Source organism: Trachurus trachurus, assembly GCF_905171665.1.
Source record: "Trachurus trachurus genome assembly, chromosome: 6".
NCBI classification, from domain to species: domain Eukaryota; kingdom Metazoa; phylum Chordata; class Actinopteri; order Carangiformes; family Carangidae; genus Trachurus; species Trachurus trachurus.
Genome location: NC_139897.1, coordinates 363,468 through 377,434, shown reverse-complemented (window position 1 = coordinate 377,434; position 13,967 = coordinate 363,468). Strand labels below are relative to the sequence as shown.

Here is a 13,967-nt window from a genome sequence, read left to right as displayed (position 1 = left end):
GCTTGGTGGTCCCTCTTCTCAGCATCTGGTGGTTCTTGAGACCAGTTAGCTGATAAGACAGGCATGACATCTACAAGGCAGATACTCGGACAATGTTGCTCTGAGAGTATGTGGTGGTGGTGGTGGAGCCGCCCCCATCTGACGAGGTCACCACCGGGGCAGACAGGCTGACCATAGAGGGAGTGATGTAAGGTTCGTCACATTTCAAGGGCATAGTCTCATCGAGTTTGGCATTCAGGCTGGAGCGGCTGTAAAAGAAAACACAGGATGAAAGAGAGTTAGAGGCCTGACCTTGTGAAAGTATTACACAAGGCCTTAATACACATTGTCCTTTCATACATCCTTACATTCTACGAAAGCCACTCTTACAGGTGAAATAATGCAGCCAACTTAAAGGGATAGTTCACCCAAAATTGAAATTTCACTCATTATCTACTCACCCTCATGTCGACTAAGGGCTGGGAGAAGTTTCAGAGTCCTCCGTAGCTTCTCTGAGTTACAGGGGGTCTCGGCGTAGCAGTGCATGTCCATATAATGGTTGCAAATGGATACCAACTGTCTTCGTAACAAAAAGACACACCAAAAAACATCCAAATACCTCCATGCTGCTCGTATGTAATGTCCGTCTTGTATTGAAGCCCCGAAATGCGAAATTGTCCCGAAAAAAATTAAATAAGTCTATTTCAAGCTTGTTTGTAGCGGAAGCTCCTCTCTGTCTGTCCTCTTCCTAGTTCGTCCAAATTTGACGAACCGGGAAGAGGAGCTTCGAGAAGCTTCCGCTACAAACAAGCTTGAAATATAGACTTATTTAATTTTTTTTCGGGACAATTTCGCATTTCGGGGCTTCAATACAAGACGGACATTACATACGAGCAGTATGGAGGTATTTGGATGTTTTTTGGTGTGTCTTTTTGTTACGAAGACAGTTGGTATCCATTTGCAACCGTTATATGGACACGCACTGCTACGCCGAGACCCCCTGTAACTCAGAGAAGCCACGGAGGACTCTGAAACTTCTCCCAGCCCTTAGTCCACATGAGGGTGAGTAGATAATGAGTGAAATTTCAATTTTGGGTGAACTATCCCTTTAATAATTCATTAAATGGATTTCAGTGTACTTAAAATGTGTATAACTAAGACAACAAACGTAAACATATAGCATAACAAGAAAGAGGTTTAGTTTGATGTTTTTAGCCAGGGAACGGCCATCTTGTGGTAAGACAACCTGTGACATCACAGAGTTGGTTGCCTCCAGTGACAGTGAAGGACAGCTAAAGACAGAGACAGTAAAAATGGAAACTGATGAGGCACAGGATCTGAGGGGACAGAAGGGAGACCACTACTGTACTGCTCCTGCATATAACAATGAGTTTGACAGGGCTAAAGACATGTTTTCATAAACTGCCACTAAAAAGGAGCAGTACTGCTGCAGTGACTAGCAGAGCTAAAAAAGAAAAAATCCTTTAAATCTCTGACTCCAGGGTCTGTGGTGATCATTTCTCAGAGCAGGATTACATCCAAGATAGACTTTCACCAAACCAACCAACTCTACTCTGCTACAATTGTGGAAACCTTTACACTGGGCTGTTTGGTTGGATAGATGTGTTCAATGAGAGAGACTCTCATGATGAACTTTATTGCAATCTTATCAGATTGTTACTACAGTTAATGTGTTCAACTTTCTGAGTTATCCTCCCTGACTAACCCGCTGGTTAGTCAGGGAGGATGGATGTGTTTTATCACAGTTTGATATGTGAGCCTGTCAGTCTGCAGGCAGCAACATTGAAAACTGGCTGAGTTACCACATTTCCCAAGTCTTTCTCCTGGATGTAATCCTGCTCTAAGAAATGAGCATCACAGACCCTGGAGTCATAGGATTCTTTCAACATCTATTGTACATCTGCCCGTCCTGGGTGAGGGATCCCTCCTCTGTTGCTCTCCCTGAGGTTTCTCCAATTTTTTCCCTGTTAAAGGGGTTTTCTGTGGAGTTTTTCCTCAGTGGATGTGAGGGTCTAAGGACAGAGGATGTTGATATGATGCCATGTGAAGCCCTTCGAGACAAACTGCTTGTAAAAACAGGCTATACAAATGAAAATTGCCTTGCCTTTCTTTTCTGCTCTGCAAGCCACCACAACAGCATAGCTCCTTTTTAGCGGCAGTTTATAAAAACAGATATTTTGTATGTGTTAGCCCTGTCAAACTCGTTGTTATATGCAGGAGCAGTACAGTAGTGGTCTCATAAAACTAAACCATTTTTTTCTGTTATATGTTTAAATTTGTTGTGTTAGTTGCCCAATTACTGAAAATCCATGTATGTAATTATGTTAAGTTGGCTGGCTGCCTAACTTCCCCTTTAAGACATATTGTGCAGAGGAGGTACATAAATAAACATGGGCTCCTGTTGTTCATTTAAGATACAGTATATTTCAACTTTAATGAGTTCTTGCAGTTTTTGTCAATATTGTCAATGTAGAATATACTGTTAAGGGGAACTGTGTATGTATATGATGGTACAGAAGTGTGTATGAGGGATAAACAATTAAACATTAATAAATACATTTGAAAAATACAAAAATTAATTCAAGCAGCGATGATCAGGCCCTTGCGACCCCGTGCAACCTCGGGGGTCAAAGTAGTCAAATGGTGCAGGAGACTTTTCTGTGCTTCTGGACAAGTTCATGTTTACCAATTTTCATCTTCCTACTCGAAAAAAAAAAACACTATGGAGAGGGGTTTTTGGAAATTTCAAGAGGGCGCTATAGAGGCATTTGGCCCCACATTGCCACATGGACGCCATTACTCACAGCGTTCATGATGTAGCTTCACCAACTTGTTCTGCCTGTAGGCCTATTAGAAGAGGAATGACGTTGATGGGGTCAACTACTGTATGTGGCATCATGTTAAAGTACAAAGTGGTCGCTTCCTATTACCACCGGGGGGCGCTATGAGTAAAATGGGAAGTTAATATATTGGGACATTCAGGGAGGAGCCATCATCATGTCCAGCAAGTTTGAAATTGTTACGATCAAGTATGTGGGCGTTATAGCTGTTCGAAGTGAAATGGCAAGCACTGAAACAGTCGCCAAAGTTTGTCACGCCCTAGCAGCCGCGCCCTTTGACCTACAGACATTCTTTTAATAACTTTCGATCAGCATGGGGTTTTGATGATGTGAAAAAAATTGAAGTCAATTGGGTGATATCCCTAGGACTAGTTTGTTCAAATACGAGGTGTGGAAATGGCAAAAAATAGCAAAAAAATCGCCAAAATTGAACATTCAAATAGAAATGGCCGACTTCCTGTTGGGATTTCATTATGGCAATAATAGACTTTTTTGTGCGTTTTGGCATGTTCTAATAGCATCCCAGATCCCATGCATCTAGGTGAAACCCCTGCAAGGGGCTGAATTGTTGAATATTTCTAAGGGGTGCTGTTGAGCCATTCTGCCCCACCCATGTCAAACGACTTCAAAATACGTACGTTTTCACCAGTCCCTACATGCATACCAAAAATCATGCGTTTTTGACCACGTTCAAGCCCCCAAATATGTGATTTATTGTTGCTAAGAATAAGAAAAAGAAGCATAAAAAACATTACAAAAACAATAGGGTCCTTTCCGATGCTTTTCGTCGCTCGGGCCCTAATAAATGTCAAAATGTATAAATAAATGCAAAAATACATACACTTAATCTTTATTACCAAAATGTTTTTGTTTTGCATTTATTTGTGTAGTCAACTAATTTCATTATGATTCATTATTTCTTTTATAGGATTTATTATATATTTTCACACGTGGTTGTACAGCATACTGTTATTATTACCTAAAATAATGGCAAGGAATCACATGAAAAATAATTCTCACTTCTTTCATACCAACAGTAATGGGTATCAATTTACACAGCTCATGAAATGACACATTTACTTACCTGCCCTTTGTGCTCTAAAACATTTGACTTGCTTATATTCGAGGTGTTAAAAACTGCGATTTTTGCTGTGACCCAATGCAAAGAAGTTGAGTAGAATTTAATTTGTGATGCTGATGACAATGACAAATTTTATCCAACAGCCACATCTCTTTTCAGAAACAGTGTTGCTGTTGGATTGTGCAGAGTGACAGGAGCACTGTTCAGAGTTTTCCTTTAGGCAGAAACAAAATTCACTTCACTTCTATTGTGTTGGGTTGGCACATAAAACCAAGCTATCCTGACATAAACCACCAATTAAAGCAGATACACAAGATGTGACACACATGGGTGAACTGCCCCTTTAAGACTATCACAGGTTAAAACACCTGTTTCTCATTTATTATCGTTGCAGTTTAGTTATCATATGATACAGGACCAGTAGGTTGCATGGTTACAGTATGTGTAGGGAGAGATGTATAGAAAGATCAGACAGAGTACCTGTTGACCACTGGCCTCTCCCTTATCTGGATAGTGCTAAGCTCCTGGTTGTTTGTGCTGGGCAGGTTGAAGCTGCTCTTCTTCCTGTGGCGTCGAGAGCAGCACGAGCCAAGGCCATGCGGAGACGAGGACAGTGAGGAAGAACGGGAGCCCGACTTGTTCATTGCAGAGATGTCCATGCAGTTGGCTTGAAATGTCTGCTCATCCACGAACTCGTGGTTCTGGGGAGGTTGAAAAAAATGGGATTCAATGTTGCTTATGAATTTCTCAATTACATCACTGACTTTACTCTGCTAAATACTGAGTATATTGAGATGTTTCATAGTGAAGACGGCAAAATTGTTTGATAATTGGAAAATTAATCATCATGGGAATATAAATATATTGGTCCAGATGTCCATATTAACTGCCATCTGTGGAAAAAATCACAACTGTGACAAATTTGCATGACTTGAAGGTCAGGCTCTGAGTATATTTAAGGCTGTGCCAGCAGGTGGCAGAATGACACCAAGCAGAATCTGGCGGCAGCCCCCTGAATCATGTCCCCTTCTCTTTTTGCTTTCCTCTGTCACTTGATCCCCACTATGTGCAATCTATAAAGGCCTGATGTACACATGTATGCCCTCATACGAGTGGCATGAGACCTTAGTGGAGAGGCAAGCCTTTGCTGGGGGAGGAACACTGATTTATCACCTGTCCATGTTTCACTACAACTCAAGGTTTAGAGCAGCAAGTGTAAAACTCATGCCACAGCCAAGCATTATAAAAGGCTCTTATCGCTCTAAATTATAGATTGTGTAAAATGAAGTGGGTTTGTTTGACTGGAAGGAATAATGTTCCTACAGTAGCTGGTAGAGACATGTCATGTTGTTAGCATGGGGACTCATCATTTCCCAGCCTTATTTACTTCTATTTTTAACTCATGCATATAATATACTGTAGATCCTACAGCTTTCTGATGCACTAAAACAACCTACCTTCTTTCCATTTGCAACATAATGCAACAAGCAGGCACCACTGATGATACACACTAAAAACAGTTGGGTTAAAAAATAACCCAATTTTAACCCAACTGCTGGTTCAGATAAGGACAAACCCCTTTTTTGGGTTAATTTTAATCCTACTGGTTGGGTTATTCTTTTTGACCCATCTTTTGGGTTGAATATTCAACTGTTTCACTGAAATTACTTGAAAAACCCAGGAATTGGGTTAAATTCATAGCCTATAACCCTGAAAATAGGTTACACTCTGGAAAAATAACCCAAAAGTTTAACTCAACACCAATAACTCAGAAATTGGGTTACAGAAATAACCCAACATTTTTTAGTGTGTACAACAAGATTGTAAAAATGACAGATGCTGAAATTATTGTGTGTTTTCTGTTTTCTGATGGAAAAAACAGGGATTTTTTTTTTTACCGTGGTTTTCTCCAGGCAGTGCAGCAGGTGATGATGCTGGCACTCGAAAGGAGGGTTGGCAACCTTCGCCACCAGGGCCTGTCCTGCCTCCTTGGAGGCCTTGGAACACACAAAGTGAAGAAAAAACAGTGTAGATGAGCACGCTCAGACTCTGTGAGTCTCAGGCAACAACTAGTAGCTCGGTGATGTGTTGGAGAGTGAAGCACTGAAAGTCAAATGCTGATAACACGGCAGCCAATCAACTGAGAACCTAGCGAGATTGGGATGTTTTAGAGATGCATAGAGACGGTTGCTTCTAACAACGTGTTTCAATCATAGGCTTGGTTTTGCCATTCTTTCGCTGATTTGGTGAGAAGGACCAGAAGAGTCAAATTAGAACTGAACTCATTTCAGTGCAACTGCAGTGGCACGCCTAGACACAGATTGAACACACTACACCAAACACAGCACAGATTGTAAAACCACAACCACACTACAGACTTTGATGAAGCTCTGCACGGCTCTGGGATGGAAGGTATGTCGTGTTAGTCTGCACTACAACCTGGATGCTCTAGAAATAACACACAGAACACACAGCAAATCAAAAAACAGAGTTTAGAGGAGGGCTGAGCAGACAGCGTCCATAGGTGACCTACTGTCCAGGAAGCCTTTGGTTCCCTCCTTCCCCTCCAAACCCTGTTGAACAAACATGCAGAGCTTGGTCATGTGTCAGTGTGACTGTAATGGCTGTGTGCTCCACCAGAAGGCAAGTGTGCCATGCCTGGTCCTCCTGCTGTATGGACAGAGAGAGAGAGAGAAATAGTCCAGTCATTTTATGAAAAAAGGTTGAACAAATTGCAACAGAAGCAATATCAACTGATTTTGTATCCTCAACATGTCCTGAGTGAGGGAAAAAAAGCCCCGAAGAATCCCATTAGGGAAAAGTTTCGAAAAAGACCCAAATGTAGCCCATTAATACGCCTATTAATTATTTTTCTCATGTAAATAGGGTCAAATTTTTAACCTTTAGATATCTCCATGAAAATTTAATTACCCAGTAGATTACTTACATTAAGACAAACAAAACATGTCTTACAAGTTTTTTTAATTATTTGTTAACATGAGCAAACAGTGCATAATCTAATTATGTACGGCTAATTTGCATACATGCAACACCAGATCTAAACATTGGGTATAGCAGGTGAAAATGTCTTGTTCAATCTTGTTGACATATTACAGTAAAAAACTTAATACTAAGGTCTGAATGGAACCCATTTGGCTACCCATGAGCATTAATACATAAAGACAGGGAGGAAGAAGGAACTTTAAACCAGTCTTTATTAATTATTATTGCAGAGATGGGATATCTCTCTATCATTAAAGGTGAAAATGCCAAGAATATTTTTTAAAGAACTGCTGGATCAAAACAACCATCAAGATTTAAGTGTCATTCTGCTGGAGCTCCCTGATCTCAGCAGCAGTCACCTCCTTAGGAACGAAGCATGTCATACCTGCTCCACTAAGGTGGAGGCCGCGGCCATCTTGAAAAATTGCAGCCATCTCGAAATTTCAAGTGGTTTCTTGTTGAGTGACCGAAGGAGTCAACTCATCCCAATTTTTATGCTGGTACCACCATAGCACCTTTATACCCACGCAGTCAAAACAGTGGAATTTATTCTAATTTATGCAAATTTGCTCATGTTAACAAAGAATTTCAAAAAACTTGTAATACATTTTTTTGTTTGCCTTAATGTACGTAATCAACTGGGTAATTTTCATGGAGATATCTAAAGGTTAAAAATTTGACCCTATTCACATGAGAAAAATAATGAATATAGGCGTATGAATGGGCTATATTTTGGTCTTTTTCTAAACTTTCCCCTAATGGGATTCTTCTGGGCTTTTTTTTCCCTCACTCAGGACATGTTGAGGATACAAAATCAGTTGAGTTTGCTTCTGTTGGAATTTGTTCAAGGTTGACCCCCATTTTGGCTTAAAATTACTGGACTAAGAGAGAGAGTGTTGAGGAAGCATGTCAATGCTGCAGCTGAGAGGTGCAATGTAAGAGAGACAACGATCACACTGAAGCACTGGGATGACAGCAGCCCCTGTGTTACAACATGAGCCGCCCCCCACCACCCCCTCCCCCTCCCCCGGGTGTGGTGGCATGGCCCCCCGAGCAGAGCGGCATGCATCAGTGAGGCCCCGGTCAGTCAGCCCCCTGCTTGCCCCCCCCCGTTACCTCCTCCAGTGAGTCGATCAGGAGCCCATTTTGTTTGTAGCGCATATAGGCATTAGTGCCTCGAATCTTCACAGCACGGATTCTAGCAAGCCGCGTTTTCTGTTTGAACAAACAGACCCCTGTTTTAGCCTCTGTCGCTTCGTCTGTCCCACTAATTGGCTCTGTCTCTCTCTGGCAGTCACAGTATTTAGGAGCGAGAGGCTACTCTTAGATGTATGATCACATTCTGCCTTAGCAAACGCTTTCAGAAATGAATGCACATATTGCTATTGAAAAGCTGCTGACACACAAAACTATGAAGATCATTTGTTCAGTCATTGTCATTTAGCCTCTTATGTCTCTCTGCCAATGGGATATACTCAAGCACTTTTAGCCCACCCAATACACATACACATACAATACACAGAAGAACAATACAAGATTAATATTCTGAAAGATAACATTTACACTGTCACTGTTACAGTATGTGGGTAAGACAGGGACAAAGGAAAGGGGCAGATAGGAGCAAGTCAAAAAGAGAGAGATGGAGAGATAAAGGAGGAGAGAGGCAGTACCCTCTGGGCTCGTCGTTTCTCCGCCCGCTGGCTTTGGTGGTAGATGCGGCTGAAGTTTGACACTATGACAGGGACAGGCAAGGCTATGACCAACACCCCGCTCAGCGAGCATATGGACCCAAACACCTTCCCCACGATCGTTTTTGGCACCATGTCACCATACCTGAAACACAGAAACAGATGACAGTGAGGTCACTAGGTAGGAAAACAACACAGGAAAAAAAAATCCTGGAGCTTGTTTCATCATGTGTTTTTGTGTTTAATACTATTTTTAACAGTGACCGTAGATGATTTCACTTCTTCAAAGTTACACATTTGAAGTGGGTGAGGAAAAAATAGGACTTTTCTGAAGTCACTGCTGCCTGGCCTACTTTCTACATGCCACTGTGATGCTGCTTTAAAACTCCCATTTAGTATGTAATTACGGGGCGGTGTAGGCTATAGTCCTCACTGCAGGCGGCTCCGGTTTGAATCCCGCATCAAGCTGCCCTATCCTGCATGTCATCCCCCCCTCTCTGCCTCCCATTTCCTGTCCATTAAAGGCGAAAAAGCCCCAAAAATTACATAAAAAAAAAAAATGTAATTACACACCTGCTGGCAATGGCTTATGCTTTCACTTCAAGACTAAATGTGCTACACATCCTCTGTGACCTCTGTTGGCCAAACAGCTAGTGAAAGATACAGGGAGTCGTATCTCAACAAGTGAAAGCAAAAGGAAGAAGGGAACAGCGTGACACCAGACTCCAGAGAGATTGATCATGTCGGTGGGCCTCAGCAACAACAACTTATGTGTGTTTTGTTCTCCATCCCACATCATAATGAGCCTTGAATGGTGGAAGCAGATACAGTACATGGTGAAACCACAGGAACACGATTCATGTTCAAGGTAAGAGAGGAAAACAGCTCTTTGGAGAGGATTTGGAGAGGATTTTTTCATTGTCATACAAATGTTTAACAGGATAATTTCAGCACGAACATGTGTCAGATGGGACTGATTCATCCCTGTTAACAAGATTAATTAGTATTCAAACCTGTTTGTGCTCAAGGTAACCCTAAAATCTAACTGTCCTCATGATCTCACTTTCTTAACATTAGTAGATACTTCCAGTGCCACCTGGCAGCCATATAACCACAACTAACAAGCTAGAAAAGCCTCACAGAAAGGTAGTTTTCATTAAATATCACAAAATATAAAAAAAACACAAGGCAGCAAGACTTGATTGACTTCTCCAAGGCAACTAATTGCACATACAAATCATTTCAACATAACCTGCATGTTCATGAGCACCTCAGTTTTGTTAGACCATGGACATTACTGTGCAAATAAATTATTCAGAGAGTGTATGTTTTCCTTGTCTTCCAAACATCCATCCATGCGCTGCAGAGGACCAGCAACCATCAGGATCGCAGGTGGGTGAGATGAATGATCGGGACCCTAATGCGCAAATGACCTGAGAAGACCATTACCTCTCTAGAGTGAGATGAATGCAGGTGGGAAAGGACATCAGCATTGCTCAATGGCTGTGACAGCGGCACGTTTCTCAAGTGAGGCAGGGTAATGTGAATGTATCGCTTCACGGGAGGTTGACTATTTCATAAATGAAGTTGTCTAATGCCTACAGCCGTCTGCTTTAGTCATTAGCCTCTGGTTTCCATCACGTTGGGCCAAACAGCCCGGGCTTTTACAGAGCTTGGGCGGAAAGATGTAAAAGTGGACATTTTAATATCACGCTTGATGAGACCTCATGTACAACAGTTTGCCTTCAAGTTGAGTAATTTTTTACGCAGATGTCATTAGTTCTATAATTCATTACAGGTCAAGTCATTCTCCTTTGTAATCACTGACAGAGCCTGACAGCAGATGTCACTTATAGATTCTGGATGTACTACTGAAAGCTCATAAAGAGAGCCGCATAAAAATACAATGTGTTGCCTCACATTAATGTGACTGCTCACATGTGTTTTATAATAATGGGAGGAAGGGCAGAGAGAATGTGAAAACAAGTCTGAACAGTCAACTATAGAAAACAATGCACAGCAGTTCTTTCCTCGTCTTTTGAAAGCAAATGAGGAGGTAAAGAAAAAAAGAAGGGAGCAAGCACGCTCTGGAGAGAAACACTAACAGTGATGGATTGTTCATAAGGGGAAAGCTGAGATACACAAAACTCTACCTCTTGGATGATGGCAGAGGTAGGAATTAACGGCAGAGAGGGATTAAAGTGGTGTTACGGTTTTGTTCTTGTTGTCTCCGACTAGGAGGTGCCAACATTTGCTACCTCGGCTTGACATGGGTGAAATGCAAAGATGGATGACCAGATCTTTATCCACCCTGCAGAGAAGGAAGAAGAGTGTCAGCATGACTGAGAATCAATTCCCCAGTTCCACTCACCTGCAACCACACTGTGCTCACAGTTGTACTGCTCTTAAAAACAGATGAAACATAGTGAGAGAGTGAAACTGGGGGGTTCACCCCAGACGCTGAAGGACAAATGTCAGACTAAAAGGAATATTTGAAGTCCAGGATCGGGGGATGAATGTCCACACCCAACTCTGATAATAGACCAATTAAAAATTCATGAATCCCTCATCAACCTGTATGGAAGGGTTTGTGCAGCTGACCTTAAAAGCAGCGCAGTGTTCCATCAGGGGGGGCTCTGAGGCAGATTTCTATTCAAGACCTCACTACCTCATATAGCAAGTGACGACACCCTGAAACATGAACACGCATGAGACACACAGGAACACACACACACACACACACAGGTAGCCACAGAAACATATTTGTTTATGTGCATGGATACAGTATGTGTGTGTGCATGCATGTGCGTGTGTGTAAAAGGACCTTTAATTTAACATCTAGTTTAACCAATCCCCCTTTCTAAAAAAAAAACAATCTTGTTCCTTGATTGTCTTCCAGAACCCTGTGTCTGAAATCTGACTGCCATCTGGTTGGTGGGAAGCAAAAAAAAAAAAACCCAGAAAAAACATATCTGGATGACTTTACAAACACGCCATTTGTTTATTTCTCTCCTCAGAGAAAGGGCAAGTCCTTTTTTTCCTAAAATCAAACAAAATTAAATGAACATTGTACAAATCTGGCCTTTTCTATTCATTTGAGCTTCTGTGTCTACTACACCAAAACAAACCAACCTATTGACAAACCTGCTGTGTAGGGGCTGGTGGGAGAAAGGCATACTGAGGTACAAACCTGCCTTAAGTGAGCACAAGCTCATGTTTCTGATAAAATCATGGAGGTCTAAAGTAAGTCCTGCAATCCCACCAACTCACATGCCAGTGGAGAGCATCAACAAGAGCTTAGCAGTGCTGACAATTACGATCCAAGAAGGATTGTGGCAGCTCTTTCAGCAGAGTGGGCTTTGTCACCTCGGCCATGGCACTTCAAGCTGTCGCTCTGAGTGGGCTCTACCCATAGACTGTAAAAAGAATGGACGTAGCACCCGTGACGTCACCCATTGGTTTGGGGGAGTGTGTTTTGTGCGGTTGTGGCTAGATGGCGTACATGAGCTGCAGGAAGGGACGTAGAACCTCACCAAAAATCGTCGAGAACTCCCGACTGGTTAGGTTTAGTAAAACTGACATGTACAGGTGTAAAATAGGGGGGAAAAAAGCAAAAAGTAAGTGAAGCCATTGGTTGGGTTTAGGCACAGATAAGTAAAGATTGCATGTTGTCTATGACGTCACTTCCTGCAGCTCATATATGCCATACACTAAACCTAACAGTGTTCACGGAGGTTGAAACTATCGGTAGAGACCAAAAAAAAAAAAAGTACCAGGCTGTGAATATGTTTTTTAAGCTGTATATTTATTTATATTTATCTCATGATCTGCCATTTAGTTTCCAGAATTTTTTAAAGTTTTCCTCAGACATTCATTTATATCAGACAAGACACTCAAAGGACTTCCACCTTCCCTTTTGTCGGACTTCATACAATCAACGCACTTTAAAATACAGAGGACCATCCTTATGGAACAATCTACCTACATCACTGAAATCAATATCCACTCTGGCTTTGTTCAAAAAACAACTGAAAAAAAAATCATTTTTTAGTTAAGATTTGTAGCATTTCTGGATCTGTCAATTTGTAATTTAATTTTTTTTTTCCCTTTTCCATTAGCTAATGTAAACTGTTTAAAAAAAAAAAAAAAAAAATTATTAATTCAGTATCTTTCATTTTTCTATGTTAACTTGTCTTTCTTTTTTCCTTGTTTTTCTTTCTTTTCTGTTTTTTATGTTGTGAATTTCTGTGTTGTCTTCCTACTCTGAAGACCACCACTGTTGTTGTTGTTGTTTTTTCATAGGGGAGATGTATTTTTATAAGCCTTTTTTGGCTTCTACCTCTCCTGCACAATGTTTAATTTTTACTATTTTTCATTTTTCATTGTTTATACAGGTTTTATAATGTGCAAATAAAAAACTAAACTAACTAAACTAAAGTCGGCTATTTTATCATGGGGGTCAATGGAGAATTGCTCACTTCTGGTCCCAGCCCCCAGTGGCCGCTGGAGAACTGCAGCTTTTTGAACGCGGAAGTGGTCTTCACTTGTAGAACCCACAGCTCCTCCCTTGGCTCTACCATGAAACTATAGCTCACTTCCTGCAGAGGTGACTCTCATAAAGTGCTTTTATGAAAGCAAAGGGGAAGACTGATGCTCAAAGGGCGTCAAAGTAATCAGTTCCGCTGATGTGAGTGATTAAGGTCAAGGTTCTCAAATAAAGAAAAATCCTGCCAAGCTGCAAGGTGCTGTCCTATTCAATCTAACATGGCCAAGACATGAAATTGTACTTTGATCTTCTCTTCTTTGGGATTTCAACGAGAAGCAATGGAATGAAACTAATTTGATTAACACATTAAACATTTTGACTTGTCAGCTGATTAGAATCCAGATTAATTAGGCAGACTGTCATAGCTCATGTACCATCTATCCACCACACGTTGTTTCATGGTGATAATTACTAAGAGGCCTGCTTATCTGATAATCTGAAAGTCAAATTAATTTCAATCTCACCCTCTTTTCTGAGATTGGTTTAATTCAGCATCCCCCCACTTCTAATCAGCAAGCAGGTGGAATCGCCCTGAGACATACACATTGAACTCAGTCATGTGAGTTGAGCCTTAGTGAACTTAATACAGCTGCTATTTGAGATGCTAAAACGAGACATTCATTTGAAGAAGCACTTCACTGAGAAAAAGTGTCAACGTCAACTATTTACATTTTGATTGTGACACTCCTTTGTCCTGCCACATTCTCATTTCAAAAAGATGAGATTGGTAAATTCCAAACATACTCTTTGCATCAAGCACCGTCAGCAGGTCTGCGATAATCCTGTGAGTACATGATTTTTAGTTTGAC

The 13,967-nt window shown here is 41.3% G+C and overlaps 1 protein-coding gene across 1 annotated transcript in view; it reads right to left on the bottom strand.

The window, feature by feature from the left end:
* Nucleotides 1-70: 70 nt before the first annotated feature.
* The window catches only part of kcnd2 (potassium voltage-gated channel, Shal-related subfamily, member 2), a gene marked incomplete at both ends in the record, with an annotated part of 40,259 nt that continues 26,362 nt past the window's right edge, over nt 71-13,967 (bottom strand). Inside the window, 5 exons of the mRNA XM_083974295.1 lie at nt 71-248; nt 4,402-4,622; nt 5,820-5,918; nt 8,041-8,139; nt 8,595-8,757. Of these exons, the coding sequence (XP_083830421.1) occupies nt 71-248; nt 4,402-4,622; nt 5,820-5,918; nt 8,041-8,139; nt 8,595-8,757 (760 nt within the window). The remainder of the gene's footprint in view (nt 249-4,401; nt 4,623-5,819; nt 5,919-8,040; nt 8,140-8,594; nt 8,758-13,967) is intronic.